This window comes from Ranitomeya imitator, chromosome 1 (genome assembly GCF_032444005.1).
Source record: "Ranitomeya imitator isolate aRanImi1 chromosome 1, aRanImi1.pri, whole genome shotgun sequence".
Lineage (NCBI taxonomy): Eukaryota > Metazoa > Chordata > Amphibia > Anura > Dendrobatidae > Ranitomeya > Ranitomeya imitator.
In genome coordinates, this window is record NC_091282.1 from 1,033,661,988 (window position 1) to 1,033,687,861 (window position 25,874).

At 45.0% G+C, this 25,874-nt stretch overlaps 2 protein-coding genes across 4 annotated transcripts in view; both read left to right on the forward strand.

Moving 5' to 3' along the window:
* Window positions 1–25,874, forward strand: part of ARHGAP10 (Rho GTPase activating protein 10) — a 392,295-nt gene that overhangs the window by 162,981 nt on the left and 203,440 nt on the right. The window contains exon 13 of the mRNA XM_069744044.1: window positions 18,083–18,148. Within this exon, the coding sequence (XP_069600145.1) occupies window positions 18,083–18,148 (66 nt within the window). The remainder of the gene's footprint in view (window positions 1–18,082; window positions 18,149–25,874) is intronic.
* Window positions 3,646–5,433, forward strand: LOC138656795 (uncharacterized). Of its 3 annotated transcripts, XM_069744047.1 has the most exons (3): window positions 3,646–3,914; window positions 4,116–4,199; window positions 4,671–5,433. In XM_069744047.1, exons 1-3 carry the CDS (start codon window positions 3,771–3,773, stop codon window positions 5,307–5,309), a joined length of 867 nt encoding a protein of 288 aa, XP_069600148.1. In that variant the 5' UTR covers window positions 3,646–3,770; the 3' UTR covers window positions 5,310–5,433. The 3 variants fall into 3 exon arrangements, with proteins under 3 accessions (XP_069600148.1, XP_069600147.1, XP_069600146.1); XM_069744046.1 differs by having other exon boundaries at window positions 3,646–4,199; XM_069744045.1 differs by having other exon boundaries at window positions 3,651–3,914; window positions 4,116–5,426.

Consider the following 25,874-nt stretch of genomic DNA (forward strand, 5'->3'; position numbering starts at 1 on the left):
CCTACTCTACATTTTTTATATTCGCTGTGCCATAAAGGCCTCCTAAACGAGTTAAAAGCAAATGAAAGGTTGCAAGAAAAAAATCACATGCGTTTGCCATCTGATTTTTACAAATACGTTTCAAAGGAAACCTGACATTTCATTAGCCAGTAAATTCACAGACTAAACCGTCATAATAGAGAATAGATAGATATAATGTTGCAATTATATCTATATTATTATATGTCACAAACCCCCTGCATATTATAAACTAACGCCCTTTAGTGCCTGTCATGTGGCACTAAAGGCTGTTTAGACTTATATCACCTATTAAATTAATAAAAAAAATTGATGTGGGGTCCCCTTATTTTTCATAGCCAGTTGAGGGAAAGCAGACAGCTGTAGACTTTGATTTTATCAGACAGGGAAGGGCCTGATTAAACATGGACCTTCCCAGCCTATTTCAGCTCACATCTGTCTGCGTTGCCTTTGCTGTTTATCAAAAGTTGGGGTGACCCTAAATAAAAATGACTTGGGGTCCACCCCCCCCCATTTTTTATAAACCTTTTTTATAACAAGCAAAGGCAATGCAGACAGCTGTGGGCTGATATTTATAGGTTGGTAAGGCCAATGGTTATGTGGTCTTTACTAACCTAATAAATACTAGCCTGCAGCGGACCCGGAATTAGCGCATGTATTACCGTATATGTGCCAATTTTGGCGCTTGGCCTCTGCTCTTCCCAAATGCCCTGGTGCGTTGCCCTGGGGTTGTACAATAAACTATACATGCACTACACTAATAATTATGTAGCTCACGGACATCTATCTATATCTGTACATAAGATTGCTTTATTAGTTGGAAAACTAGCATTATATTACCTAGAGAATTACAGTATGTAAAAGCTGATGTTGCATACGGATTGCATACACTTGTCATACCGATGCTAATTGAGAAAAAAACTAGCTTTAAGGCGCCTTAAGGGCTGGTCTTTATTTCTGGACCACCCATAAACTATAATCTACTTCTCTCTTCACTCTGCACTGACGTTCTAAAACATCAGTGGAGAGTGAGTCGCCCACGTGAGATTGGGCAGCTGTGGGTGCGGGAAGCTGCCGACAAAACACAGCCGGACTCTCCATAGAGAAGATAAACATGGTTTATTAGTATTTTTACATTCTCGATTGTGATATACTCTACTCAGTGCTCAGCCATAGATTAGGAAGTACTGATAGTGCTTTCGGACCTAATGATCAAGTGATCACATTGTGTAGTGAGGGAGCAGGACCTACTGGGTCCAAGGAAACCCAGATCGCTCTGCTATAAAGGCAGGAGGCTGAATTTTCCATGTAATTGGGGCTAATATACCATCCCCAGTTACAGGGGAAATCCTGCAATAAAAAGACCTCATTGGGTCACACTGTGTGAAATAAATGGAAAAAACATAAATAAAACAAAAAAAAAAGATACATCCAAAGAAAAATGACAAATAAAATAAAAATTACTTTTTACCCTTCGCCACGACAGCACCCCACATGAGAGAGAGGGATCCGCCCATAGGAACAGGAAACCTACAGAATAAAAGGAGGCGGTCCCCTCTCCTCCTCAGTTTAGGTTTCCTGTTCCTACAGGGACCCGGCTTACCTACAGATGAAGAGGATCCCTGGGCCATGCACCCGCCTGCGCCGGTTTCTGTGGGAACGGCAGGGGCTGCGGTACCAGAAGCAGCGGCGGGGGAGCCCCTGCTTGCAGCCTCCCCCCTCGTCTGGCCAAACATCCACGGTCCGGGTCCGGTCACCGTAGGTCCGGCCGGCACTGTGAGGACGCGCGCGCTGCAGCGGCCGGCTTAATAGCCTCTGGCGGCCGCATGGTGGTGAGAGCGGCGCGTCTAACCCGGAAGTCGCGGGAGCACTTCCGGGTTGGTCCGGGGAGGCAGGAGAATGGGCGGCAAGTTTAAAAATGCAGCGCTAGCGTCGGGCCGGTGTGTGTGAAATGGCTTCACCGGCCGACGAAGCGCACCTGCCCGCAGTGCAACAGCGCTCTCCCAGCAGGGAGAGAAGCACGAGGAGCAGCACAAAGAGTGGTGGCCGACCTCCAGAGAAGAGTTCTACCACCAAACGAATTCCGCCTCCAGAACCGGTACCTGTCAGCTTCACTGGGTGAGTTTTTGAAAGAGTCTCTTCCTATATGCTGATATATGTTCCTCCTGTATCCTTCCTCTAGACTAAGAAAAGGACACACAAATCTAAGCATAAAGAGTGTGCTTTATGTACGCAGCCCCTCCCGGATGATTATGCCAAAAAACTGTGTGCAGAGTGTATCATGCAAACTCTACGGCAGGAAAATATCATGACTCCCTCAGATGTCAGAGCTATTATCCGAGAAGAGATGCAGGGTTTGGCGCAGACAAGTAGCGCCAGTACCCGTCAGCCTAGCAGGTCCCGGTCTCCGGTTAGTTCGGAGTCAGAGGGTGTATGTATTTCTTCAGACGAAGAGGGATCTCAGCCGAGCTCATCCGAGACTGAAGGGGGACTTTGTCTTCCCAACAGTAATGTGGACAATTTAATAAAATCTGTCAGGAGCACGATGGGGTGCCCAGATGGGAAAGAAAAGAAATCAGCACAGGACATAATGTTTGCGGGGTTAGGACAGAAGAAACGTAGGTCCTTCCCCGTCATACAAACCATCAAAGATATTGTCAAAAAGGAGTGGGACAAGCAGAATAGAGGGTTTTTACCATCATCCTCTAAAAGGCGCTATCCCTTCAGCGATGAAGACCTAAACACCTGGTCAAAGGTGCCAAAAGTTGATGCTGCGGTAGCCTCCACAACCAAACAGTCGGTCCTACCAGTGGAGGATTCAGGGGTCCTAACAGACCCGCTGGACCGTAAAGCAGAAGCTTTACTAAAGAGGTCATGGGAAGTCAATACGGGGGCGTTCAGGCCCGCCATATCTAGTACCTGTACTGCAAGATCTCTACTAGTATGGACGGAGCAATTGGAGGAACAGATTAGAGGCAAAACTTCGAGGGAATCTATCCTGCTGAAATTGCCTCAAATTAAAGAAGCAGTAGCATTCCTAGCTGATGCCTCAGTGGACTCGCTACGTCTTGCAGCCAGGTCAGCCGGCCTAGTCAACACAGCCCGGCGTGCACTCTGGCTAAAGAATTGGAAGGGGGACGCACAAGCTAAAGCAAAACTTTGTGCGATTCCCTGTCAGGGTGAGTTCCTTTTTGGGAAGACGCTGGATGAACTCCTGAATAAAGCAGGTGAAAGGAAGAAAGGCTTCCCTAACCAGTATCTTCCATCCTACAGGAGAGCCTTCAGGAGACGCCCCTTTACTAGGAACAAGCCGCTTGAACAAAGAGAGCGATGGGAGTCGAAGGACCCAAAGCAAAAAGGTGCCTTTTTTAGCGGGTCCCATAATCCGAGACGTAAATACCGCTAACCAGGAAGTAGGCGGCAGATTAAAATTTTTTCTTCCCCAATGGGGACAGATAACATCCAGCCAGTGGATTCTGGACATTGTGCAATACGGCCTTAAATTAGAATTTGATCGAATCCCTTGGGATTCCTTCATAATAACATCTCCAAAAGGTCAGGACCAACAGAGGGCTCTAGAAATAGAGATCCTATCTCTTCTATCTAAGAAAGTCCTGATTGAAGTTCCCCAGGATCAAAAAGGGAAAGGGTTCTACTCCCCTTTATTCCTGATTAATAAACCAGATGGTTCATATAGAACCATCATAAATCTTAAAAAATTAAATTCTTTCCTGCGTAATCATACCTTCAAAATGGAATCCATTAGTTCTACCATAAAACTCTTATTCCCTAGGTGTGTCATGGCCGGAATAGACTTAAAGGACGCCTATTACCATCTTCCCATACATGCCGAACATCAGCAGTACCTAAGGGTAGCAGTCACCCTGGAGGGAAAGGTTCGTCACTTTCAATATGTTGCAATGCCATTTGGGCTTTCTATGGCTCCCCGCGTCTTCACTAAGGTGATACTAGAAGTGATGGCTCATCTACGCCAACGAGATACCTTGATAATACCCTACCTAGATGACTTTCTAGTGGTAGGAAGCTCTGCACTTCAATGTAAAACTCGTTTATCTAATACGATCTCGTCCCTACAGGAGTTAGGTTGGATCGTCAACTTCGAAAAATCTCGGCTGAATCCAGAAACCGTTCAGACATTTCTAGGAATCCAGCTAGACTCCGTAAGTCAGAAATGCTTTCTTCCTCAGTCAAAGAGGTTGACTATACAATCAAAGGTATCAGACGCAATACGCAAACCCTACATGACACTAAGAAAGGCCATGTCCTTACTGGGGTCATTATCATCATGTATCCCTGCTGTACCTTGGGCACAATTCCATACCCGTCAATTGCAGTACGAAGTATTGTCGGCTCAGGGGAAAGACGGTTATTTAGAAAGTAGAATAACTCTTTCCAGTAATGTCTTAGAATCGCTATCCTGGTGGCTAGACATGGACCACCTATCACGGGGTGTGCCATGGATAATAGACCCGTCTAAAATAATTACCACCGACGCCAGCCCTATTGGGTGGGGAGCACATATGGAAGACAATCTGGCCCAAAATACTTGGGATCAGACAGAATTAATATGTTCCTCCAACTGGAAGGAGTTAAAAGCAATAGAATGTGCCTTATATCATTTTCTTCCGCAGATTCATGGAACAAATGTAAGAATTTACTCAGACAATTCCACCGCAGTGGCATACTTGAACCGTCAGGGTGGTACAAAGTCAGGAAGTCTGATGACCATAGCTGCAAACATCTTTCAGCTGGCAGAGGCTCATCTAACATCCTTAACAGCCCTGCACATCAAAGGTGTAGAGAACATCAGGGCAGACTACCTCAGCAGAAACGAGTTGCGTCAAGGAGAATGGACCTTAAACAAATCCATATTCAGAAGGATAACAGAAGCATGGGGGATACCACAAATCGACCTATTTGCCACAAGAGACAACCGGCAAGTACAAAGGTTCGCTTCCCTGAACACCAGGGATCACCCAGATATGTTGGACTCTCTCCACCATCCTTGGCGGTTCAGACTGGCATATGCCTTTCCTCCAATGTCTCTGATTCCTCTAGTGATCAGAAAGATCAGGAGGGAACAGGCAAGAGTAATCCTCATTGCACCATTCTGGCCGAAAAGACCATGGTTCTCTTGTCTCCAGACCATGTGCCTATGCGATCCTTGGATCCTCCCATCAGACAAGGAGCTGCTGTACCAAGGCCCCTTTTTCCACCCGCAAGTGAAAGGTCTTCACTTGACGGCGTGGAATTTGAGAGGCAACTATTAAGTTCCAGAGGGTTCTCAACAGAACTAGTAAACACCCTCTTATTGAGCAGGAAAAGATCTACCACCCTAATATATAGTAGGGTATGGAATAAATTTTTAGACTTCTACACGGTACCGTTCGCTAAGCAAGTTCCACTCACACCTATCCTAGAGTTCTTGCAAAAAGGCCGAGAGTTAGGACTATCTGTAAATACCTTAAGAGTTCAGGTCTCGGCATTAGGAGCCCTATATGGATGCAATATAGCAGCTAATAGGTGGATCTCCAGATTCATAAAATCTTGTGAACGTAGTAAACCGGTCCATATTCCCCGTCTACCTCCGTGGGATTTAAATCTAGTATTAGAGGCCTTAACAAGCTCTCCATTTGAACCATTAGATTCAATACCTTTAAAAATCCTAACATATAAAGTAGCCTTACTAGTAGCCCTAACCTCAGCTAGACGGGTTAGTGACATCCAGGCCCTATCAGTAGACCCACCTTTCTTACTGATATTTCATGATCGGATAGTCCTGAAACCAGACCCCTCATACCTCCCTAAGGTAGCGTCCACCTACCACAGGTCACAAGAAATATTTCTCCCTTCCTTTTTTGATTCACCTGTAACTCCAGAACATCATAAGTTCCACACCTTAGATGTCAGAAGAGCCATCCTGACTTATATAGAAAGGTGTCAGACATGGAGGGAGAGTAGGGCTCTGTTTATCTCCTTTCAGGGCCACAAGAAAGGACATGGGGTCACGAGAGCTACCATATCTCGGTGGATCAGAGAGGCTATCTGCTTGGCCTATACGTCAAAAGGCGAGATTCCTCCAGTGGGTATAAAAGCGCACTCAACACGAGCCATGGCTTCCTCCTGGGCGGAACAAGCAGATGTACCGATCCATTTAATATGTAAGGCTGCAACTTGGTCTACACCTTCTACCTTCTACAACCATTATAGACTTGATCTGTCCACGTCTTCTGATCTGACCTTTGGTAGAGCTGTTCTTAATACAGTAATCCCACCCAAATAATGACTCTCTGAAAATCTCTCATGTGGGGTGCTGTCGTGGCGAAGGGTAAAAAGCCGGATTACGTACCGGTAATGCTCTTTTAATGAGTCCACGACAGCACCCATGTATTACCCTCCCTAAATTATGCACAGCTCTTTCCTTTAAGGTCACAAATAATGGTTGTATAGAGTTAAGAAATTTATGTGACTGAATAAGAATGAATACTAACACTTTTGCGGTTCCCCTTTTTATACTCTGTAACTAAACTGAGGAGGAGAGGGGACCGCCTCCTTTTATTCTGTAGGTTTCCTGTTCCTATGGGCGGATCCCTCTCTCTCATGTAGGGTGCTGTCGTGGACTCATTAAAAGAGCATTACCGGTACGTAATCCGGCTTTTCTGGAAAGGGGAACAGAATTTAAAATGATTTTAAAGGTCCATTATGATGGTGAACAAAAAATAGAAGATGAGCTAAGCCCACCAGCATCTGGGGCTTATCTACAGCATTCTGGAATGCTGTAGATAAGCCCCCGATGTTTCCTGAAAGATGAGAAAAAGAGGTTAGATTATACTCACCCAAGGGCGGTCCCGGTCCGATAGGCATCGCGGTCCCATCCGGGGCCTCCCATCTTCTTACGATGACGTCCTCTTCTTGTAGTCACACTGCGGCTTCGGCCCAGGCGTACTTTGTCTGCCTTGTTGAGGGCAGAGCAAAGTACTGCAGTGCACAGGTCGCCGGGAAAGGTCAGAGAGGCCCAGCGCCGGAGCCGGAGTCACAGCATGAATACATGAAGAGGACATCATCGTAAGAAGATGGGAGGCCCTGGACCGGACAGCGACGCCTATCGGACCGGGACCGCCCCTGGGTGAGTATAATCGAACCTTTTTTTCTCATCTTTCAGGATACATCAGGGGCTTATCTACAGCATTCCAGAATGCTGTAGATAAGCCCCTGATGCTGGTGGGCTTAGCTCACCTTCGATTTTGGGGGTGACAGGTTCTGTTTAACATCTGAATGAGAAAGAAATGTTAAAACAGTGCGAACATGGCCTTAGACTGTGCACACGTTGAGTTAACCCCTTAATCCCATATGACGTACTATCCCGTCCAGGTGACCTGGGACTTAATTCCCATGGACGGGATAGTACGTCATATGCGATCGGCCGCGCTCACGGGGGGAGCGCGGCCGAGTGTCAGCTGCCTATCGCAGCTGACATCCGGCACTATGTGCCAGGAGCGGTCACGGACCGCTCCCGGCACATTAACCCCCGGCACACCGCGATCAAAGATGATCGCGGTGTGCCGGCGGTGCAGGGAAGCATCGCGCAGGGAGGGGGCTCCCTGCGGGCTTCCCTGAGACGATCGGTACACGGTGATGTGCTCACCGTGTACCGAGCGTCTTCTCCCTGCAGTCCCCGGATCCAAAATGGCCGCCGGGCTGCATCCGGGTCCTGCAGGGAGCACTTCCGGGTCAGGATCAGGCTGCAGCTGCAGCTCTAATCCTGCCCGGCTGTATGTCAGATCACCGATCTGATAGAGTGCTGTGCACACTGTCAGATCGGTGATCTGTGATGTCCCCCCCTGGGACAAAGTGAAAAAGTAAAAAAAAAAATTTCCACACTTGTAAAAAAAAAAATAAAAAAAAAATTCCTAAATAAAGCAGAAAAAAAAAAATATTATTCCCATAAATACATTTCTTTACATAAAAAAAAACAAAAAAACAATAAAAGTACACATATTTAGTATCGCCGCGTCCGTAACGACCCGACCTATAAAACTGGCCCACTAGTTAACCCCTTCAGTGAACACCGTAAGAAAAAAAAAAAAAAAAACGAGCCAAAAAACAACGCTTTATTATCATAACGCTGAACAAAGAGTGGAATAACACGCGATCAAAAAGACGGATATAAATAACCATGTTACCTCTGAAAACGTCATCTTGTCCCGCAAAAAACGAGCCGCCATATAGCATCATAACCAAAAAAATAAAAAAGTTATAGTCCTCTGAATAAAGCGATGCCAAAATAATTATTTTTTCTATAAAATAGCTTTTATCGTATAAAAGCGCCAAAACATAAAAAAAATGATATAAATGAGGTGTCGCTGTAATCGTACTGACCCGAAGAATAAAACTGCTTCATCAATTTTACCAAACGCGGAACGGTATAAACGCCTCCCCCAAAAGAAATTCATGAATAGCTGGTTTTTGGTCATTCTGCCTCACAAAAAAATCGGAATAAAAAGCGATCAAAAACTGTCACGTGTCCGAAAATGTAACCGATAAAAACGTCAACTCGTCCCGCAAAAAACAAGACCTCACATGACTCTGTGGACCAAAATATGGAAAAATTATAGGTCTCAAAATGTGGAGACGCAAAAACTTTTTTGCTATAAAAAGCGTCTTTTAGTGTGTGACGGCTGCCAATCATAAAAATCCGCTAAAAAACTCGCTATAAAAGTAAATCAAACCCCCCTTCATCACCCCCTTAGTTAGGCTAGGTTCACATTGCGTTAATGGGTTAACGCTAACGGACAGCGTTGCACGGCGAAAATGTCACAATTAACGCCGTGCAACGGGTCCGTTAGCACAACCATTGACAGCAATGTGATTTTCAGGTGTAGCGCATCGCTAGAGCGTGCCATTTTCGGCTCGCGCTAGCAAGGTGCCATTCTTTTGTGGCGCGCCTCAGACGCTGCTTGCAGCGTCCGCGGCGCGCCCGAGGTCCGATCCCCGATCTTCCAGAGCGGGGACGTTAACGCGACCACTAAACACGACACCTAAAAAGACATTGTGTTAGCGCAATCCGCTAGTGCTAAACGGATTTCCCTAACGCAATGTGAACCTAGCCTTAGGGAAAAATAATAAAATTAAAAAAAATGTATTTATTTCCATTTTCCGGTTAGGGTTAGGGTTAGGGCTAGGGTTGGGGCTAGGGTTAGGGTTTGGATTACATTTACGGTTGGGATTAGGGTTGGGATTAGAATTAGGGGTGTGTCTGGGTTAGGTGTGTGGTTAGGGTTACAGTTGGGATTAGGGTTAGTGGTGCGTTTGGATTAGGGTTTCATTTATAATTGGGGGGTTTCCACTGTTTAGACACATCAGGGGCTCTCCAAACGCGACATGGCGTCCGATCTCAATTCCAGCCAATTCTGCATTGAAAAAGTAAAACAGTGCTCCTTCACTTCCGAGCTCTCCCGTGCGCCCAAACAGGGGTTTACCCCAACATATGGGGTATCAGCGTACTCGAGACAAATTGGACAACAACTTTTTGGGTCCAAGTTCTCTTGTTATCCTTGGGAAAATAAAAATTTGGGGGGCTAAAAATCATTTTTGTGGGAAAAAAAAGGATTTTTATTTTCACGGCTCTGCGTTGTAAACTGTAGTGAAACACTTGGGGGTTCAAAGTTTTCACAACACATCTAGATAAGTTCCATGGGAGGTCTAGTTTCCAATATGGGGTCACTTGTGGGTGGTTTCTACTGTTTGGGTACATCAGGGGCTCTGCAAATGCAACGTGACGCCTGCAGACCAATCCATCTAAGTCTGCATTCCAAATGGCGCTCCTTCCCTTCCGAGCTCTGCCATGAGCCCAAACAGTGGTTCCCCCCCACATATGGGGTATCAGCGTACTCAGGACAAATTGAACAACAACTTTTGGGGTCCAATTTATTCTGTTACCCTTGTAAAAATACAAAGCTGGGGGCTAAAAAATCATTTTTGTGAAAAAAAAAAGAATTTTTATTTTCACGGGTCTGCGTTATAAACTGTAGTGAAACACTTAGGGGTTCAAAGTTCTCACAACACATCTAGATAAGTTCCATGGGAGGTCTAGTTTCTAATATGGGGTCACTTGTGGGGGGTTTGTACTGTTTGGGTACATCAGGGGCTCTGCAAATGCAACGTGACTCCTGCAGACCAATCCATCTAAGTCTGCATTCCAAATGGCGCTCCTTCCCTTCCGAGCTCTGCCATGCGCCCAAACAGTGGTTCCCCCCCACATATGGGGTATCAGCGTACTCAGGACAAATTGGACAACAACTTTTGGGGTCCAATTTATTATGTTACCCTTGTGAAAATACAAAACTGGGGGCTAAAAAATTTTTGCGAAAAAAAAATAAATTTATTTTAACGGCTCTGCGTTATAAACTGTAGTGAAACACTTGGGGGTTCAAAGCTCTCAAAACACATCTAGATAAGTTCCTTAGAGGGTCTAGTTTCCAAAATGGTGTCACTTGTGGGGGTTTTTAATGTTTAGGCACATCAGGGGCTCTCCAAACCAACATGGCGTCCCATCTTAATTCCAGTCAATTTTGCATTGAAAAGTCAAATGGCGCTCCTTCCCTTCCGAGCTCTGCTATGCACCCAAAAAGTGGTTTACCCCCACATATGGGGTATCGTCGCACTCAGGACAAATTGCACAACAACTTTTGTGGTCTAATTTCTTCTCTTACCCTTGGGAAAATAAAAAATTGGGGGCGAAAAGATCATTTTTGTGAAAAAATAAGATTTTTTATTTTTACGGCTCTGCATTATAAACTTCTGTGAAGCACTTGTTGGGTCAAAGTGCTCACCACACATCTAGATAAGTTCCTTAAGGGGTCTACTTTTCAAAATGGTGTCACTTGTGAGGGGTTCCAATGTTTAGGCACATCAGGGGCTCTCCAAACGCAACATGGCGTCCCATCTCAATTCCAGTCAATTTTGCATTGAAAAGTCAAATGGCGCTCCTTTCCTTCCGAGCTCTGCCATGCGCCCAAACAGTGGTTTACCCCCACATATGGGGTATCGTCGCACTCAGGACAAATTGCACAACAACTTTTGTGGTCTAATTTCTTCTCTTACCCTTGGGAAAATAAAAAATTGGTGGCGAAAAGATTATTTTTGTGAAAAAATATGATTTTTTATTTTTACGGCTCTGCATTATAAACTTCTGTGAAGCACTTGTTGGGTCAAAGTGCTCACCACACCTCTAGATAAGTTCCTTAAGGGGTCTACTTTCCAAAATGGTGTCACTTGTGGGGATTTCAATGTTTAGGCACATCAGGGGCTCTCCAAACGCAACATGGCATCCCATCTCAATTCCAGTCAATTTTGCATTGAAAAGTAAAATGGCGCTCCTTCCCTTCCGAGCTCTGCCATACGCCCAAACAATGGTTTACACCCATATACGGGGTATCAGCGTACTCAGGACAAATTGGCCAACAATTTTTGAGGTTCAATTTCTTCTCTTACTCTTGGGAAAATAAAAAATTGGGGGCGAAAAGATCATTTTTGTGAAAAAATATGATTTTTTATTTTTACGGCTCTGCATTATAAACTTCTGTGAAGCAATTGGTGGGTCAAAGTGGTCACCACACATCTAGATAAGTTCCTTAGGGTATCTACTTTCCAAAATGGTGTCACTTGTGGGGGGTTTCAATGTTTAGGCACATCAGTGGCTCTCCAAACGCAACATGGTGTCCCATCTCAATTCCTGTCAATTTTGCATTTAAAAGTCAAATGGCGCTCCTTCCCTTCCGAGCTCTGCCATGCGCCCAAACAGTGGTTTACCCCCACATATGGGGTATCAGCGTACTCAGTACAGATTGTACAACAATGTTTGGCATCCATTTTATCCTGTTACCCTTGGTAAAATAAAACAAATTGGAGCTGAAATAAATTTTGTGTGAAAAAAAGTTAAATATTCATTTTTATTTAAACATTCCAAAAATTCCTGTGAAACCCCTGAAGGGTTAATAAACTTCTTGAATGTGGTTTTGAGCACCTTGAGGGGTGCAGTTTTTAGAATGGTGTCACACTTGGGTATTTTCTATCATATAGACCCCTCAAAATGACATCAAATGAGATGTGGTCCCTAAAAAAAAATGGTGTTGTAAAAATGAGAAATTGCTGGTCAACTTTGAACCCTTATAACTCCCTAACAAAAAAAATTTTGGTTCCAAAATTGTGCTGATGTAAAGGAGACATGTGGGAAATGTTACTTATTAAGTATTTTGCGTGACATATCTCTGTGATTTAAGGGCATAAAAATTTAAAGTTGGAAAATTGCGAAATTTTCAAAATTTTCGCCAAATTTCCGTTTTTTTCACAAATAAACGCAAGTTATATCGAATAAATGTTACTACTAAAATGAAGTACAATATGTCACGAGAAAACAATGTCAGAATCGCCAAGATCCGTTGAAGCGTTCCAGAGTTATAACCTCATAAAGGGACAGTGGTCAGAATTGTAAAAATTGGCCCGGTCATTAACGTGCAAACCACCCTCGGGGCTTAAGGGGTTAATGGAACATTTCAGCATTTTTAGGCAGGAAAACGCAGCTGCAAAATTGCACTTCAATGCGTTTTTGTACTGTGCATTTTTGCCCTGAAGTTTTTCAACAGGGCAAAAAAGCAAAGAACTGACATGCAGCAGATTATTATTTGCACCAAATCTGCAAGTGAAAAATACTCAACGTGTGCATGACACATCCGCTTTCTCATTCACTTTGCTGGCTACAGGTTTTGCTAACAAATCTGAATGGCAAAAACACACCAAATCTGCAACGTGAGCACAAGCCCTCAGGGGATGAAACTAAAATGCTCCTGTGTGTAGACGTTACATAGTTGTTATAGCGTCCGCTGGTGTTCTTTTGATTTCCGCTCAGAATTTCTACGTGAAATGTCCAGTGCTGGTGAAAAGAAGCTTTTTGTGCAGCAATTCGTCTTGGTCTGGCTGAGCAAGTGCGACCACTTGTAGGTGGGCAACCTGAGTGTAAGAATACCAGTTGTCACCATAACAAGTATGTAACAGCAAGACACATGAGCATTTTCTAATGATTTAGATTGAAAACTTAATATTGTTGTGATCCAACAAAGAAATGTAATATTGAAATGCTGGACAACAGCATCATACTGATTAGCTACTACATATCGCTATACATCAAGGAGACTCCACCACTGTGAATAATACAAGAGTCTTTATAAAGTCATGATTACATTATAAAGCACCAGTGAAATATAGGGGAAGAAAACATGATGCAGGATAAAGTATGGTGGCATACTGCAAAGTTATAAAAGGTTTGTTGCGGTGACCTTTAGTGGTTATGCTCATATTATGCAGTGCTTTATATTTCTTTAATTTCTATCAGTTTATATTTGGTATGGAATTGTTGCTAACACTGTCTTCATGCATGATATTTTCCTCTTGATGTTTTTAAAGATTTTTTTTCCCCTTTTCTGCACTTGCGCTTTCATGGAAATAGGCATCCCAGTATACACTAGATATGTAATACTCTGGTTTTCTTCATATCTACAGTAACTGTTTCTGCAGTTGTACTTCACAGCAATTAACTTTGTATAATGTGGCAGTATGTCACAATATTTTATATCGTTTATTGCAACTTTTTTTTAATGTAATCATGACTTAATAAAGATTTGTGTATTTACCGTAGTGGGGTCTATTTGCTCTATATAATTGTATTGCGATTTTTGGATGGACTCAATATTAATATTGGCCTCCTTGTTTATGATCAGTTACTATATATGTACTAACTATACCATGCCTCCCCTCTATATTGCCCTGTGTATAGACTGTTCCTTACCTTTATACTGCCCTCTGTCTAGACTGTTCCTCCTCTCTCCCTATACTGTTCCCTGTCTATACTGTCCCCATACCTCAACTCTGTACACAGTCGGACTGTGCCTCCTCTCTATACTTCTATGCTGCCCCATGTCTAGGCTGTGACTCCTCTTTATCTATACTGTCCCCTGTCTATACTGTCCCCGTACTGCAACTGTACACAGTCTGGACTGTTCCTCCTCTCTATACTTCTATGCTGCCCCATGTCTAGGCTGTGACTCCTCCCTATACTGCCCCATGTCTATACTGTCCCCATACCTCAACTCTGTACACAGTCTGGACTGTGCTTCCTCTCTATACTTCTATGCTGCCCCATGTCTAGGCTGTGACTCCTCTTTATCTATACTGTCCCCTGTCTATACTGTCCCCATACTGCAACTGTACACAGTCTGGACTGTGCCTCCTCTCTATACTTCTATCCTGCCCCATGTCTAGACTGTGACTCCTCTCTATACTGCCCCATGTCTAGACTTTGTTTCCTTCCAATACTGCGCCATTAGTGATGAGCGAGTATACTCGTTGCTCGGGTGCTCTCCGAGTATTTGTTAGTGCTCACAGATTTAGTTTTCGTCACCTCAGCTGCATGATTTGCCGCTGCTAGACAGCCTGAATACACGTGGGGATTCCCTAACAAACAGGCATTCCTCATATGTATTTAGCCTGTCTAGCAGCCGTAAATCATGCAGCTGCGGCAACGAAAACTAAATCTCCGAGCACTAACAAATACTCGGAGACCACCCGAACAACGAGTATACTTTCTCATCACTATGCGCCATATCTAAACTGTACCTCCTTCTTATACTGCCCTATGTCGAGACTGTGACTCCTCTCTGTGCTACCCCATGTCTTGACTTTGTTTCCTTCCAATACTACACCATATCTTAACTGTGCCTCCTTCCTATATTGCCCCATGTCTAGACTCTATCTCCTTCCTATACTGCCCCATATGTAGGCTGTGCCTCCTTCCTATACTGCCCCATATGTAGATTGTGCCTCCTTCCTATACTGCCTTATGTCTAGACTGTGCCTCCTTCCTGTACTGCCCCATATCTAGACTGTGCCTCATTCCTATACTGCCCCATGTCTAGACTGTGCTTCCTTCCAATACTGCCCCATATCTAAACTGTGCCTCCTCTCTATACTGTCCCATGTCTAGACTGTGCCTCTTTCCTATACTGCCCCATATCTAGACTGTGCCTCCTTCCTATACTGCCCCATATCTAGACTGTGCCTCCTTCCTATACTGCCCCGTATCTAGGCTGTACCTCCTTCCTATACTGCCCCATATCTAGACTGTGCCTCCTTCCTATACTGCCCCGTATCTAGGCTGTACCTCCTTCCTATACTGCCCCATGTCTAGACTGTGCCTCTTTCCTATACTGCCTCGTATCTAGACTGCCTCCTTCCTATACTGCCCCATGTCTAGACTGTGCTTCCTTCCAATACTGCCCCATATCTAAACTGTGCCTCCTCTCTATACTGTCCCATGTCTAGACTGTGCCTCTTTCCTATACTGCCCCATATCTAGACTGTGCCTCCTTCCTATACTGCCCCATATCTAGACTGTGCCTCCTTCCTATACTGCCTCGTATCTAGACTGTGCCTCCTTCCTATTCTGCCCCATGTCTAGACTGTGCCTCTTTCCTATACTGCCTCGTATCTAGACTGCCTCCTTCCTAGTTGAACCGTATCTAGACTGTGCCTCCTTCCTTTACTGTCCCGTATCTAGACTGTGCCTCCTTCCTATACTTCCTCGTATCTAGACTGTGCTTCCTTCCTTTACTGCCTCGTATCTAGGCTGTGCTTCCTTCCTATACTGCCCCGTATCCAGACTGTGCCTCCTTCCTTTACTGCCTCGTATCTAGGCTGTGCCTCCTTCCTATACTGCCCCGTATCTAGGCTGTGCCTCCTTCCTATACTGCCTCGTATATAGGCTGTGCCTCCTTCTTAGGCCGGTTTCACACGTCAGTGGCTCCGGTACGTGAGGTGACCGTTTCCTCACGTACCGGAGACACTGACTCACGTAGACACATTGTGTTTTGTGTGCAAAACACGGAGACATGTCAGTGTTCATGGGAGCGCACGGATTACACGGACCCATTAAAGTCAATGGGTCCGTGTAAAACACGTACCACACACGGACGCTGTCCGTGTGCAGTCCGTGTGCCGTGCAGGAGACAGCGCTACAGTAAGCGCTGTCCCCCCAGCGTGGTGCCGAAGCCGCCATTCATATCTTCTTTCCAGCAGCGTTCGCTGGAGAGAAGATATGAAAAATCATTTTTTTAAATTTTTCGTGTTTAAAATAACGATCCCTGTCCCCTCCCCCCTCCCAGTCCCACCCCCTGTGCGCCCGCCCGCCCGCTGTTAATAAAATACTCACCCGGCTCCCTCGCAGCGTCCTCTCAGCGCCAGCTTCTCCTGTATGAGCGGTCATGTGGTGCCGCCGATTACAGTCATGAATATGCGGCTCCACCTCCCACAGGGGTGGAGCCGCATATTCATGACTGTAATGGGCGGCACCACGTGACCGCTCATACAGGAGAAGTTCGGCGCGGAGAGGACGCTTCGAGGGAGCGGGGTGAATATTTTAGTAACAGCGGCCGGGCGCACAGGGGGTGGGAGGGGGGTGGGGACAGGGATCTTTATTTTAAACACGAAAAAAAAAAAAGGATTTTTCATATCTTCTCTCCAGCGAACGCTGCTGGAAAGAAGATATGAATGGCGGCTTCAGCACCAGATGCAGGGGACAGCGCTTACTTGTAGCGCTGTTTCCTGCACGGTCCGTGTGGTACCCAGTTGGCACACGGGCAGGACACGGCTGCTGCACGTGTGCCACACTGATGTTCACGGTAAGTACACGGACACAGATAATTCCGGTACCGGAATTATCTGGACGTGTGAGACTGGCCTTATACTGCCCCGTATCTAGACTGTGCCTCCTTCCTATACTGCCTCGTATCTAGACTGTGCCTCCTTCCTATACTGCCTCGTATCTAGACTGTGCCTCCTTCCTGTACTGCCCCGTATCTAGACTGTGCCTCCTTCCTATACTGCCCCGTATTTAGACTGTGCCTCCTTCCTATACTGCCCCGTATTTAGACTGTGCCTCCTTCCTATACTGCCCCGTATCCAGATTGTGCCTCCTTCCTTTACTGCCTCGTATCTAGGCTGTGCCTCCTTCCTATACTGCCCCATATTTAGACTGTGCCTCCTTCCTATACTGCCCCGTATCCAGACTGTGCCTCCTTCCTTTACTGCCTCGTATCTAGGCTGTGCCTCCTTCCTTTACTGCCCCGTATTTAGACTGTGCCTCCTTCCTATACTGCCCCGTATCTAGACACTGCCTCCTTCCTATACTGCCCTGTATCTAGGCTGTACCTCCTTCCTATACTGCCCTGTATCTAGGCTGTACCTCCTTCCTATACTGCCCTGTATCTAGACTGTGCCTCCTTCCTGTGCTGCAGCTTCTCTGTACTGTCCCCATCTATCTATACTGGCTCCCCACCCCCCACACTGCCCCTCCTTACACCGTGCTTTCTCTATACTGCTACTGTCTGTACTGTGCTGCATCATCCCACCCATGGCCCCTCTAAATAGTGTGCCCTTACCAACACCCCACCCACCGAGTGCTTACAGTTGTCCTCTTGTACGGCCCTGTGGTGTCCTGAGCAGTGTGGTGACGCGGCCTCATCACGCTGTGACGCGAGAATGGGGAGCGGACAGTCTCCTCTGACCCTGTAGTGCCAGTGTGCCACTCGGATTTTGAAAGATGATTAAAATTGAATGAAAAAGCAGTGAAGTGAATTGTTCTGCTACCAATCAGTGATGGGGGTAGCGTTATACAGGGCACATAAACATGGCTGACTACCTAGCAGCAGGTTTACTAGTCCTCTAATGATAATATCCTGCTGATTAAAACAATGATTTTATTAAAAGTGGAATCAGGGTCTCTGTCTCTACATTATGATGCTCTCAGACTAGGTAGCAAAACCTAGTGACAAATTCCCTTTAAATAGGCAACCTACTATAACCGTAGCACACATTCATTGGCTGTAATAACACATGGCATGAAATTCTAGTAAGTGCAAGAATACAAAATAATGCTAGACTTATTCTCTTGTCTTCCTTCTTTCACGTCTTAATTGACTTTGCTTCTGTTTAGGTGCTCAGCTCGATCAACATGGATTTGCAGTTGTGAAAAATTGTATCGATGCCATTGAATCAAGGGGTAATGTATTTCTTATAAAGGAAATGTATGCGCTATCATGTTTCTCCTACATCTCCGCAGTTACATGTCGGCAACCATCATTATTACCGATAACAATGTAGACATTTGTCAGGTGTCCCAAATGTTCAATATCAGATCGATAGCCAAATTCAGAAACGGCTGTACTGTTATCTGCTTTATGTGCTGAAGACTCAACTCTATCTTTCCATTACGTCACTTCAATCTTAATATTAAGTGTGTGTAGGAAAGGATCATTGTATTTTTTTCAGTAATTAAAATCAGTTGGTGATCCATCACTTTCTAGGGCTTGCTCATAAATAGCGTTTTTATACTTGTTTTTACCTGTTTTTTTTCATGTTGAAAAAACGCAACCAGTTAGAGTAACAGCAAAATTATTGCATTTTCTCAAATCTCCATTCACACAGTGCTTTTTTGCTTTCTTTTTTTAAAATCTGCAGCATGGAGGGGTAGGGGGTGAGCTGTGACAATAACCAATTGTGAAGAGTGGGTCCCATACGATTAGGGGCCATTTATGGTTAACCTGCATGTGATGATGGGCTACTGGTGAGAGAGGTAAAGAAGAACCAAAGATCACTGTGGCTGAGCTCCAGAGATGCAGAAGGGAGATGGGAGAAAGCTCCACAAAGTCAACTATAACTGTAGCCCTCCACCAGTCGGGCCATTATGTCAGCGTGACCAGACGGAATCCTCTCCTTAGTGCAAGACATATTAAATCCTGCATAGAGTTTGCTAAAAAAACACATGAAGGACTCCCAGACTGTGAGAAATTAGATTTTCTGGGCTGATGAGATAAAGAAATTCTAAGTGGTATGTGTGGAGAAAACCAGGCACTGCTCATCTCCTGCCCAATACAATCCCAACAATGAAACATGGTATTGCCAGCATCATGAAACCTGGAACAATGAATGCGGCCAAGTACAGAGAGATCCTGGATGAAAACCTCTTTCAGAGTGCTCTGGACCTCAGACTTGGGCGAAGGTTCACCTTCCAACAAGTCAATGACCCTAAGCACACAGCTAAAATAACAAAGTGGCTTCAGAACAACTCTGTGACCATTCTTGACTGGCCCAGTCAGAGCCCTGACCTAAACCCAATCGGGCATTTTTGGAAAGACCTGAAAATGGCAGTCCTCTTCACCATCTAACCTGAATTGGAGAGGATCTCCAAGGAAGAATGGCAGAGGATGCCCAAATCCAGGTGTGAAAAACTTCTTGCATCATTCCCAAGAAGACTCATGGTTGTACTAGCTCAAAAGGGTGCTTCTACTCAATACCGAGCAAAGGGTCTTTATACTTATGACCATGTGATGTTTCAGTTTTTCATTTTTATAAAATTTGCAAAAATTTCTACATTTTGTTTTTTTTTTCAGTCAAGATGGGGTGCAGAGTGCACATTAAGGCGGTGCGTCGGGTGCAACCGCGGCGACGCATGCGTCATGCGCCCCTATATTTAACATGGGGGCGCATGGACATGCGTTGTCTTGCGTTTTGTGACGCATGTGTCTTTTTTGGCGCAAGCGTCAGGGCACAGAGGACGCAGCAAGTTGCATTTTTTTGTGTCCAAAATCGCCCAAAAATGGACGCATGCGTCACAAAACAATGCGTTTTTGCATGCGTTTTGCATGCGTTGTGCGTTGCGTCGCAACACACAACAAAGCAAATGTGAACGTAGCCTATCCCCATATGATGTACTATCCCGTCGAGGTGACCTGGGGGAACGCGGCCGGGTGTCAGCTGACTATCGCAGCTGACATCCGGCAGTATGTGCCAGGAGCGGTCATGGACCACTCCTCGCACATTAACCCCCAGAACACTGCGATCAAACATGATTGCAGTGTTCCGGGGGCATAGGGAAGCATTGCGCAGGGAGGGGGCTCCCTGCGGGCTTCATTGAGACCCTCGGTACAAGGCGATGTGCTCACCTTGTACCGAGCATCTCCTCCCTTCAGGCCCTGGATCCAAAATGGCCGTGGGGCTACTCCCGGGTCCTGTAGGGAGGTGCCTTACCAAGTGCCTGCTCAGAGCAGGCGCCTGTAAGCCTGGAGCTGTGCACTTCAGATCGTTAATCTAACACAGAGCTCTGCAAAGTGTCAGATCAGCGATCTGTCACTATATAGTGATGTCCCACACTGGGACAATGTGATAATGTAAAAAAAATATATATTTATGTGTAGAAAGATAAAAAATAATTCCTAAATAAAGAAAAAAAAATATTGTTCCCATAAATACATTTCTTTATCTAAATAAAAAAAAACAAAAAAATAAAAGTACACATATTTAGTATCGCCGTGTCCGTAGCAACCCGACCTATAAAACTGTCCCACTAGTTAACCCCTTCAGTGAACACCATAAAAAAGAGGCAAAAAAACGCTTTATTATCATACCGCCGAACAAAAAGTGAAATAACACACAATCAAAAAGACAGATATAAATAACCACGGTACCGCTGAAAACGTCATCTTGTCTCGCAAAAAATGAGCTGCCACACATCATCAGCGAAAAAATAAAAAAGTTATAGTCCTCAGAATAAAGCGATGCAAAAACAATAATTTTTTCTATAAAATAGTTTTTATCGTATAAAAGCGCCAAAACATAAAAAATGATATAAATGAGGTATCGCTGTAATCGTACTGACCCGAAGAATAAAACTGCTTTATCCATTTTACCAAACATCAAACGGTATAAACGCCTCCCCCAAAAGAAATTCATGAATAGCTGGTTTTTGGTCATTCTGCCTCACAAAAATCAGAATAAAAAGCGATCAAAAAATGTCACGTGCCGGAAAATGGTACCAATAAAAACGTCAACTCGTCCCGCAAAAAACAAGACCTCACATGACTCTGTGGACCAAAATATGGAAAAATTATAGTTCTCAAAATGTGGAGATGCAAAAACTATTTTTTGCAATAAAAAGCGTCTTTTAGTGTGTGACAGCTGCCAATCCTAAAAACCCGCTATAAAAGTAAATCGAACCCCTCCTTCATCACCCTCTTGGTTAGGGAAAAATAATAAAATTATAAAAATGTATTTATTTCCATTTTCCAGTTAGGGTTGGGGCTACAGTTAGGGTGGGGGCTACAGTTAGGGTTGTCACTAAAGTCAGGCTTAGGGTTGGGGCTAAAGTTAGGCTTAGGGTTGGGGCTAAAGTTAGGGTTAGGGCTACAGTGAGGGTTGTGGCTAAAGTTAGGGTTAGGGTTTGGATTACATTTATGGTTTGGATTAGGGTTGGGGTGTGTCAGGGTTAGGGGTGTGGTTAGAATTATGGTTGGGATTAGGGTTAGGGGTGTGTTGGAGTTAGGGTTGGGATTAGGTTTAAGGGTGTGTTTGGGTTAGGGTTTCAGTTACAATTGGGGGTTTCCACTGTTTAGGCACATCAGGGGCTCTCCAAACGCGTCAAGGCGTCCGATCTCAATTCCAGCCACTTCTGCATTGAAAAAGTAAAACCGTGCTCCTTCCCTTCCGAGCTCTTCCGTGCGCCCAAAAAGGGGTTCCCCCCACATATGGGGTATCGGCGTACTCGGGATAAATTGGACAACAACTTCTGGGTTCCAGTTTCTCCTGTTACCCTTGGGAAAATACAAAACTGGGGCTAAAAAATAATTTTTGTGTAAAAAAAAAAATAAATAATTTTTATTTTCACGGCTCTGCGTTATAAACTGTAGTGAAAAACTTGGGGGTTCAAAGCGCTCACAACACATCTAGATAAGTTCCTTGGGGGCTCTAGTTTCCAATATTGGGTCACTTTTGGGGGGTTTCTACTGTTTACATAACATCATGGGCTCTGCAAATTCAATGTGACGCCTGCAGACCAATCCATCTAAGTCTGCATTCTAAATAGCTCTACTTCCCTTCCGAGCTCTGCAATGCGCCCAAACAGTGGTTTACCCCCACATATGGGGTATCGGCGTACTCAGGACAAGTTGCACAACAACTTTTGGGGTCCAATTTCTTCTTTTACCCTTGGGAAAACAAAAAATTGGGGCAAAAAGATCAATTTTGTGAAAAAATATGATTTTTTTTATTTTTACGGCTCTGCATTATAAACTTCTGTGAAGCACTTGGTGGGTCAAAGTGCTCACCACACATCTAGATAAGTTCCTTAGGGGGTCTACTTTCCAAAATGGTGTCACTTGTGGGGGGTTTCAATGTTTAGGCATCAGGGGCTCTCCAAATGCAACATGGCGTCCTGTTGTGAATTCTGTGGCAGAGCTCCCTCCTGTGGTCACAAGTGGTACTTCGGCTGATTCTCTCTGTGAGCTTCCGTTGGTGGAGGAGAGTGGTACTGCGGCTTCTGAGTTTCCTTCCTCAGGTGATGTGGTGAAGTCGTTAGGTGCTGCTCTATTTAACTCCACCTAGTGCTTTGATCCTGGCCTCCAGTCAATGTTCTAGTATTGGACCTGTTTCCTCCTGGATCGTTCCTGTGGCCTGCTGCTCTGCATAGCTAAGTTCCGCTTTGCTATTTTGTTTGCTGTTTTTTTCTGTCCAGCTTGTCTATTTGTTTTTTCTTGCTTGCTGGAAGCTCTGGGACGCAGAGGGTGTACCTCCGTGCCGTTAGTTCGGTACGGAGGGTCTTTTTGCCCCCTTTGCGTGGTTGTTTGTAGGGTTTTGTGTTGACTGCAAAGTTACCTTTCCTATCCTCGCTCTGTTTAGTAAGTCGGGCCTCACTTTGCTAAATCTATTTCATCTCTACGTTTGTCTTTTCATCTTAGCTCACAGTCATTATACGTGGGGGCTGCCTTTTCCTTTGGGGTATTTCTCTGAGGCAAGGTAGGCTTATTTTCTATCTTCAGGCTAGCTAGTTTCTCAGGCTGTGCCGAGTTGCATAGGGAGCGTTAGGCGGAATCCACGGCTGCCTCTAGTGTGGTTGGAGAGGATTAGGGATTGCGGTCAGCAGAGTTCCCACGTCTCAGAGCTCGTTCTATGTTTTTGGGTTATTGTCAGATCACTGTATGTGCTCTGACTTCTATGTCCATTGTGGTACTGAATTGCCTCATCATAACAGTACTGGAGGCCCAAAGTACTAATGATTCTCAATAGAGGGAAAAAAGAAGTTCTGATACCATTTTTTTTTTCTCTGCACTGTGTTTTGCCTTTTTTTTTCCCCTAGACATTTGGGTGGTTCAGTACACAGGTGTAGCGATGGACATTAAAGGTCTGTCTTCGTGTGTGGATCAGCTCTCAGCAAGAGTACAAAAGATTCAAGACACTATTGATCAGAAATCTATGTTAGAACCAAGAATTCCTATTCCTGATTTGTTTTTTGGAGATAGAACTAAATTTCTGAGTTTCAAAAATAATTGTAAACTATTTCTGGCCTTGAAACCTCGCTCCTCTGGTGACCCAGTTCAACAAGTTTTGATCATTATTTCTTTTTTACGAGGCGACCCTCAGGACTGGGCATTTTCTCTTGCGCCAGGAGATCCTGCATTAAGTAATATCGATGCGTTTTTCCTGGCGCTCGGATTGCTGTACGATGAACCTAATTCAGTGGATCAGGCAGAGAAGAATTTGCTGGCTCTGTGTCAGGCTCAGGATGATATAGAGGTATATTGTCAGAAATTTAGAAAGTGGTCCGTACTCACTCAATGGAATGAAGGTGCGCTCGCAGCTATTTTCAGAAAGGGTCTCTCTGAAGCCCTTATGGATGTCATGGTGGGATTTCCTATGCCTGCTGGTTTGAATGAGTCTGTCTTTGGCTATTCAGATCGGTCGACACTTGCGTGAGCTTAAATCTGTGCACCATTAGGCGGTATTACCTGAGCTTAAACCTGAGCCTATGCAGTGCGATAGGACTTTGACCAGAGTTGAACGGCAAGAACACAGACGTCTAAATGGGCTGTGTTTCTACTGTGGTGATTCCACTCATGCTATCTCTGATTGTCCTAAGCGCACTAAGCGGTTCGCTAGGTCTGCCACCATTGGTACGGTACAGTCAAAATTTCTTTTGTCCGTTACCTTGATCTGCTCTTTGTCATCGTATTCTGTCATGGCATTTGTGGATTCAGGCGCTGCCCTGAATTTGATGGACTTGGAGTTTGCTAGGCGCTGTGGGTTTTTCTTGGAGCTCTTGCAGTGTCCTATTCCATTGAGAGGAATTGATGCTACGCCTTTGGCCAAGAATAAGCCTCAGTACTGGACCCAGCTGACCATGTGCATGGCTCCTGCACATCAGGAGGTTATTCGCTTTCTGGTGTTGCATAATCTGCATGATGTGGTCGTGTTGGGGTTGCCATGGCTACAAGTCCATAATCCAGTATTAGATTGGAAATCCATGTCTGTGTCCAGCTGGGGTTGTAAGGGGGTACATGGTGATGTCCCATTTCTGACTATTTCGTCATCCACCCCTTCTGAGGTTCCAGAGTTCTTGTCTGATTACCGGGATGTATTTGATGAGCCCAAATCCGATACCCTACCTCCGCATAGGGATTGTGATTGTGCTATCGATTTGATTCCTGATAGTAAATTCCCAAAAGATCGACTGTTTAATTTGTCTGTGCCTGAGCACGCCGCTATGCGGAGTTATGTGAAGGAGTCCTTGGAGAAGGGGCATATTCGCCCATCATCGTCGCCATTAGGAGCAGGGTTCTTTTTTGTAGCCAAGAAGGATGGTTCGCTGAGACCTTGTATAGATTACCGCCTTCTAAATAAGATCACGGGTAAATTTCAGTACCCCTTGCCGCTGCTGTCTGATTTGTTTGCTCGGATTAAGGGGGCCAGTTGGTTCACCAAGATAGATCTTCGTGGTGCGTATAATCTTGTGCGTATTAAGCGAGGCGATGAATGGAAAACTGCATTTAATACGCCCGAGGGCCATTTTGAGTATCTAGTAATGCCATTCGGACTTGCCAATGCTCCATCAGTGTTTCAGTCCTTTATGCATGACATCTTCCGAGAGTACCTGGATAAATTCCTGATTGTGTACTTGGATGACATTTTGATCTTCTCGGATGATTGGGAGTCTCATGTGAAGCAGGTCAGAACGGTGTTTCAGGTCCTGCGTGCTAATTCTTTGTTTGTGAAGGGATCAAAGTGTCTCTTTGGTGTTCAGAAGGTTTCATTTTTGGGGTTCATCTTTTCCCCTTCTACTATCGAGATGGATCCTGTTAAGGTCCAAGCCATCCATGATTGGACTCAGCCGACATCTCTGAAAAGTCTGCAAAAGTTCCTGGGCTTTGCTAATTTTTATCGTCGCTTCATCTGCAATTTTTCTAGTATTGCTAAACCATTGACCGATTTGACCAAGAAGGGTGCTGATGTGGTCAATTGGTCTTCTGCTGCTGTGGAAGCTTTTCAAGAGTTGAAGCGTCGTTTTTCTTCTGCCCCTGTGTTGTGTCAACTAGATGTTTCGCTTCCATTCCAGGTCGAGGTTGATGCTTCTGAGATTGGAGCAGGGGCTGTTTTGTCGCAGAGAAGTTCTGATTGCTCGGTGATGAAACCATGCGCCTTCTTTTCCAGGAAGTTTTCACCTGCTGAGCGAAATTATGATGTGGGCAATCGAGAGTTGCTGGCCATGAAGTGGGCATTCGAGGAGTGGCGTCATTGGCTTGAAGGAGCTAAGCATCGCGTGGTGGTCTTGACTGATCATAAGAACTTGACTTATCTCGAGTCTGCCAAGCGATTGAATCCTAGACAGGCTCGTTGGTCGCTGTTTTTTTCCCGTTTTGACTTGGTGATTTCGTACCTTCCGGGCTCTAAAAATGTGAAGG